Below are 7,357 nucleotides of genomic sequence, written 5' to 3'. Positions count from 1 at the left end.
ATAAAAGAAGTATGACTTATAATAAAAGGAAAAGTTTTGGGCCCATTTTCTATTGTTATTATGCATGCATTGTACTAGTTTACAGCAGTTGTTACAGTTCATTTATTGTCCATTCGTCCGCTCTGGAAGGACGAATGAGCGAAGCCTCCTTTTTTACCTACGGAGGGCTCGGGCCGGACCGTTCCAAGCTGGTCAGCCGGTCGGGAAGGCAGGACGACAGGATGGCTTCTGCTGTAGTTTCCCAGGTTGCCTGAATCCCTGCCACGTGTACGGTGGTGGTCCGGAATTGAGAAGACAACTAAACAAAAGTTAGCACCAAACAAAAGTTAGCTGGATTTTTGGTGTTTTTTCGGGCATTTTGGACGAAATTGAGAAGACAAAATGGTTTAAGCGTGACCCTGACTTGGATCGGTCAATCGCCTTGATCGAATCGAGTGGTAGGTTAGATTGTAGTGGAATCGATAGGTCGGTCCTCCGGTCCATCCGACCGAGTGGTCAGGGGTGTTTGAAGTTGACTAAGAAAGGTTATTGGTCATCCAGACAGAGTGGGTGTTTTGGCAGTGTAGGTGTTTAAGCCGGTGAATTTGTGAGCAAGGGTGAGTAAACCCAATAGGGTCGAGCCTGAACACTACTCGGTCGCCCAGGGCGAGTGAGTGGAGACGGTTTGGAAAGTTCGGTCGGTTGTAGGGGTCGATCGGAGCTTGGGCTTGGAAGAATTGGTAGGTAGTGGATGGTGATCGATCGACCGGTGTTGGGGGGCGGGCAGACGCTTGACACTTAGCTATCTTGAAGTTTGTAAGTTTCGATAACGCTAGTCGGTCGATAGCACTGGTCGACTGAGGTGTAGTAGTTGACAGGTTGTCGGGTAGGTTGACCGGTGTTAGAGGGCGAGCGACAGCTAGGTGTTGTACCCTCATTCGGTCGGTTACTCAGGGAGAGTGGTTCTTTGACAGTTGGAATTCTGAAGCTAGGTCCGAATCGGTCGGTCAAGCTGGGCGATTGGACCACTATGTCAGATACTGAATCGGCTAGCTCGAGTGAAATTTTGGCAGACGCTGGGGATGAATATGAGCGTGCCCCCACCATAGTGATGATGCCCAAAGAGGGCGTTCCGACTGGTGTACCGACTAGAGTTAGTGTAGCTACCCCAAGTACGAGTAAAGTTGGTCCAAGTGGCTCTGGCAGGCATGGGAAGAGTGGGGAAGACTACGAAGGGGCCGGTAGTCCATCTTCTTCTGGTAGCAGCTTTGAGGAAGAGCCGAGCCAACAGGGCAGTGGGATTTTGACCCGGGATTATCCGCCTGTGCTGAAGGATAGTGATGTGTGGCGCATCCGAACCTTGTATCACATTCCAAATTCTGTTGATATCCGAATGCCGCGGTCGTTCGAGCGGGTCGACTAGGAGGCAAAGGGTTGGATCAGTGTTTACGAGAAGTGGTTTCATGATAGGTTGAGGCTACCTGTCCCTCACCTCGTGTGGGAGGTATTGAACCACTTCACGATTGTCCCATCTCAGCTAATGCCGAATGCTTGGAGATTGCTGATGGCCTTGGAAGACCTCTGTGTTCAGAACCAAGTGAGGTTCGGGCTACACGAGCTGCTGTATTCGTACTTCTTGAAGGAGAACGATAAGGAGAAGGGTCAGTATCTATTGAACTTGAGGCATGATCGGTCTCACTTGGTGACCGACCTACGGTCCAGTGATAAGAACTGGAAGGACCAATACTTCTATCTTAGGGGTCAGGCTGTTTTTGGAGATAAGGGTCAAGGCGAGATTCCGATCAGCTGGCGAGCTACCGATGAGAACTCAGTTGTTTCTTTTGTACTTTTGTTTACTAAATCTTGATTGTGTTTTTTGTTTGCAGAGCTTGAGTTCAATCGGGCTGGGCAGAGCGGAGAGGGCTTGGACGTAGTGACCCAGAAAGTGTTAGCCATCCCATTAGAGCAGAGGGACTGGCGAGTAGTGCTAGCAGAGTCAAACTTGAGGACCAGCATTCTTTGGGCCGGAGTAGAGGCGATACAGAGAGGTACTCCCTTCCACTCGCTGAAGCAGACTTGGGATGTGCTTCTGAGTCGATACTGCAACCATATCATTTTTGGTGAGCCCGGCCTGAACCCACTAACCGTTGGAGAGTTTGCACTTGCAGAGTCACTGATGAAGAAGTTGATCTGGCTTGGGCCCCTCTAGGACTGGGCCTGGCCTTATCTCGTATCAAATAGGATTAATCTGGCTTGGGCCCCTCTAGGACTGGGCCTGGCCTTTTCTTTGCCGGTGGTCCTGTTTTCCTATTTGTTCCGAAGATGATTTTTGGCTCTAACATTTACCTAAAGCAAAGTCAAGCGAACACCTATTGGCATCCCTAAATGGCCTGTTTTCCACACTCTAGTAGAAGAAGAAATTGGAATCCCAACCCGTAGATTTGTTTGGCATTCCCTCCAGCCCTTTGACATCGCCCCTTTTTGCCTTGGAGAGATAGTAAATGTCTCCTCCCTAGGATGTCTTCAAGCTATACAAGTAAACGAGCTCGTCCACCGATGACTCGCCCAAGCCACCCTTCATGTAGGCAATGTACATGTCAACCATGCACAAATATGAGTTCGCTGTGAGCTGAAAAAGAGCAATGTTGAAGCGTTCTAAGACTTTAACGTTGAAGGGAGGAGGTGGCACTGATGCTTCACATTAAAGGAGCACCTTGGAGGTCGCCACCCAACCAGAATGCGGGGTGTTAGATGATCAACCTCCTATGAGGCAAAGGGGGCAGACAATCGCATGTTCATCCCTAATGCGATCTAAGTCCTCCTGAGAGATCGTAGAAGTAGAGTTTCTCTTAGCCCTAACTGCGGAGGTATGCCCCACGATTTCAAGCTCCGTTTCCTCGCCAGACTTATCGTTAATCCTCAATGAGTCCACTTCAACAACACTGAGGCGATTCCTATCCATCACCTTGGCATCGAGAACAACATCTAGAGTTCTCTCATCGAGCTCAACACGACCCATTGAGGAAGTCTACTTTATAGCTTTCCCCTTGTTCCTGCTGTTGGAGTCCATGACATTGTACTCGTCTTCAAATACCTGAAACATGAAAGAACAAGTGTTACGAGCTATCAAAGCTAAGACCACTAGCCTAACTACACTTGCTCTCAGTCCTAAGCACCAGGGGTGCACAAAGTGATCACCCGATGAAGAGCCACTTTAACCAACCCAATATCTGACAACGAACTCCGGCTACACACCTTTCCTGGTCTAAAACTTGCCAGACAAGAACCCCATTCAACCCACTTCTTTGCAAACACAACAACAAAACAAGCTAGGAAGGAGTTGAGGAGAGTGGAAACTTACTTGAGTCAGGAAAGTCGTTGGATTAACATCGAGAAATCAAGGACATGCGCGATCGAGATCAAGAGAGAATTTTTCTGGTTAGAAAAGAAGAGTTTGCAAAAGCCTTTTAGGTTTTTTGGCCTATATTGCTCTTATAGCAAGTCATTTCAAGCAGGAATTGATCACGACTGTTCGTTTGTGTGGAAGATCACCACCCTTCATTATCTCCTACGATCTCATCCGTTCATCTCCATCACATGGTAGCAATTCGTGGAAGAAGTACAGCCATCGTTTCGGAAAGAGCAATGTCATGTCCCGTCATTTCAATCGACATGCACATGCATCTTCTACCGCTTTAAATGCATAGCCAAGGATGACTAGTTGCAGTAAATGCATGATGTGCTTTCTCAAAAATTAGATTTTTGGAAATGGTAGAGGAATGCTAATTATCAAATTTCCACAAGTGTATCTCATCAGTGTTTGAGGGTTAAAAAATAATTTACCTTTTAAACTTTCTATGCACTGAGGAGGAAGCATTGAGCCCTTGAGATGTTGAAATGGATGTTGCAATTGTAAGGGGAAGAGAAAGCAAAGATTTCTTGTCTATAATGAAAATGAAAATCAACCTTCTTGAAAATTTAATAGACTTTTATTGTGCATGATTGGAGGATGATAACAGAGAAGTCATCACTCATTAACTAAAGAACTAATATCTGATGCAATTGGAGAATCATCACAGCTTATACTAATACATGGCAGTGTGATAAAGCCTTGGCTTAAGATAAGAATTTTTGTTTGATTTATTATTGCCCAAAGAAAAAGGACAAAGATGCCTAGTTTGAGTAGGCATGGCTTTGCTAAAATTAGACAAAGAAAGAAAGATTGTAATATATCTTTTACAACTAGCTGAAGAGAAACCTTCGTTGATGACATGGGTAATATATGGTTGGCCTTAAACGGTTCAGAATTGCAGTTGAAATATGACTTACAGCAATGCTTAAAAAGAACAACTTTCAGTAAAAAAATTCTACATATCTAATTCATTATTTGTTTATTGAACTCAAGAACTTTGATGCTAAACCGAAGAACTCTTACTAAAGGTTAGATATGTGGCCTCTGAATTGGCAGGATAAAGATCGTTTTCTGCTATAAGGTTCCTTTTGCTTTCAGAATTGACTGGGTAGAGATCATGAGCAGACGTGGTGGAAGAACCAAGTCCTGTTTTATCGGAAAAAAAGTCTGAGGATGAAACCCCACTTGAATTCTGCTCTTGCATCATCCGTTGAAGATGGCCTTTGAGTGATTTCAATCGCAAGTCATCACCATAGATGCTAGGATCTGAGATCACTTCATGAAAAATGGTTTGTGCTTCAAGCATACTAACCACTTCTGACATTGTAGGCCTCAATTCTGGAGATGCATTGGAACATAAAAGAGCTACTTTTATCATCCTTTCAGCCTCTTCCTTGTTAAAATCATGCTCCAGCTTTGGATCCACTATCTCCAACAAGTTCTTCTTTTGTTGCAAATCAAAAGCCTGCAAAACCCGAGAAAAAAGAATATATTAGTTAAACTTTTGAATCCAATGCATAGGAGTAGACATATCCAATTGAAACTTACCCAATCAAGAAGGCAAACACGCTCATTTTTCGCTCTATAACTTGCATTGTTCATCCCACTGACAATTTCCAAAGCAACAACTCCAAAACTATAAACATCAGCTTTTTCGGTCAGGTGACCCCAGAGTGCATATTCTGGAGCCATGTAACCTCTGGAATCAAATAAAATGTCAGAATAGTATACCTTGCTTGAAGCAACAAAATATTACACGTGTGATCAGAAATTATGTTGCAAAATCATTCTACTTACATGGTTCCAGCAACTCTAGTGCTAATGTGGGTGTTATCTTCTTCTTTGAGCTTAGCTAATCCAAAATCCGATATCTTAGCATTCAATTCCTTGTCTAGTAGCACATTTGTAGCTTTGATGTCTCTGTGAACTATCTTAAGAGTTGATTCATCATGGAGAAAAGCTAGACCTCTGGCTATGCCAATACATATTTTCTGTCTTGTTGTTCAGTCCAATTTCAAGGTAATTTCTGGACCTATATATTGATAATAAACAATATCTAGTCAAAAAAGTTTTAAAATTGAAAGCAATTCGCACATGCAAGTGCTATTAAAATACTGAAAAGCAAATGTCAGGATGTTACCAAAAAGTGCACGTGCAAGACAGTTATTCTCCATGTACTCATAAACCAGCAATAATTGATCTCCCTCGACACAGCATCCGTAAAGCTTTACAAGATTTGGGTGTTGCAAACCAGAAATTATCCCTATCTCATTCACAAACTCTCGATTTCCTTGCCTTGATTTAGAAGAAAGCATCTTCACGGCAATAAAAGTACCATCTGATAGCTGACCCTGTATCAAGAGATTTATAAATTATTTGTCAATGCCTATGAAGTATGATAAGAGTTGTATACGCAATCCAAAAAATGTTTACCTTATATACAGATCCAAAACCGCCTTCTCCAATCTTGTTTGCATACTCAAAATTGTTAGTGGCAGCTTTTAGTTGTCTGTAAGTGAAGGTACCTGTTTGCAGATCTAGCCCTTTAAGATCTGACCGGTAGCAATCAACAGATGGGAGGTTATTTTTGAGTCAAATATGAATGACTTGACGACTGAACCAAAAAAGATAATCTATAGGTTGAATCAAACAAAGACTTTAGCTGATACCTCGTTCTCTTGTGTTTTTACGTCCATAATTTTCCTGCTGGGGAATCCCACCATGCCAAAGGGCAATGATGAAACTGTTCGAGGGTCGTTTCCAACAAAAGAATCCCAAGACACAAAGAACAAGGAATAACACTGAAGTGGCCACTCCAATCACAATAGGCAAATTATTTGTTTTTGCAGGTTCTGAGATAAGTAAAACACATACCAAGAAGAAAGGCATAACAATTAGAAGAAACGGAATATAAATTGATACCATCCAAAAATCTGACCACTATAAAACAGTTGTTTCTCACCGTCACAATTAGTTGTGAAACCAGAAAATAACACCAAACAGCTCTGCTTATCAGCATATCATAATTAAGGTGGAGTGACGGAGAAGATTCTTATTAATGCAAAGTTCTTCATTAAATGATAATTGAATTGATTATACTTGAAAGACGGTATATATACCACTCAATCACCTTAACTCAAAACTTTATTAGTTTATCATATGTATATATACTGCATCGTTAATTTCTCTTCTCAAGCATATAATATTTATTCACATAAAATAGATGTTCATAAATCAAAATATATATAGCTCTGGTGAAAAACAAAAAAAAAATCTTGGCTATGTATACCGCTGAAAACTGAAACTAATTACCTGCGTCGGGAGGAAGCTGAGACTGAGCACATGGTAGAGGCTGAAAGCAAAATAAAGTAAAGAAACAAAGTGGAAGAAACCACTTTTTCATCAACACCACCATCTTTCAGGTTGGAGCTAGTTGTCGAAAATGCGGCCAGGGGGGAGATTAAGTACTGATAGAATTCATCCTCCTTGATTTTCTTAACTTTTTTAAGTATACAGAGAAGATGATGGAGACTTGTCCTCCAGTGAAGATGTGGAATAGAGAAGGGGTTTGATCAGGTCAGCCTAATGGAAGCCGCCAAATGAAGAATTTAATCGGATTTGTATGTCAGCCACTCAATATCTTGATCACTTTCATGGCTGTTGCGACTTACTTTGCAGTCTCTAAGTTGCAAATTGAGATTCTTAAAACGAGCATTTTAATAAATTAATGAAAATAAATGTTAATTATATGACATTGACATTGTATTGATATTTTTCTTCAAAACTTTGATGGACTAGAAATACCGTTACCCATATGTTTATCCTACTTGTTATACATTAATTATGCATAACCGCAGTGTCTCTAGTCACCATCACTGTAATCAATACTGCAACGACTTGTAGCAGCAGTATCCGAAATACTGCAACGTGCACTTGTCACTAATAGTTTGTGGTCGACAGCGAAAA

General features: G+C 42.0%; 1 protein-coding gene across 1 annotated transcript; it reads right to left on the bottom strand.

The window, feature by feature from the left end:
* Positions 1-4,116: 4,116 nt before the first annotated feature.
* LOC116122754 (probable LRR receptor-like serine/threonine-protein kinase At1g07650) lies at positions 4,117-7,028 on the bottom strand. The gene is given in 7 exon segments (XM_031408569.1): positions 4,117-4,856; positions 4,940-5,090; positions 5,189-5,423; positions 5,532-5,742; positions 5,825-5,943; positions 6,061-6,243; positions 6,704-7,028. Coding segments are annotated over 7 exon segments (1,464 nt in total). The 5' UTR covers positions 6,807-7,028; the 3' UTR covers positions 4,117-4,394.
* Between the last annotated feature and the right edge of the window lie 329 nt (positions 7,029-7,357).

The sequence above is a fragment of the Pistacia vera genome, unplaced genomic scaffold, assembly GCF_008641045.1.
Source record: "Pistacia vera cultivar Batoury unplaced genomic scaffold, PisVer_v2 Contig137, whole genome shotgun sequence".
In the NCBI taxonomy this organism is placed as follows: Eukaryota; Viridiplantae; Streptophyta; class Magnoliopsida; order Sapindales; family Anacardiaceae; genus Pistacia; species Pistacia vera.
This window is presented reverse-complemented; position numbering and strand designations above follow the sequence as displayed.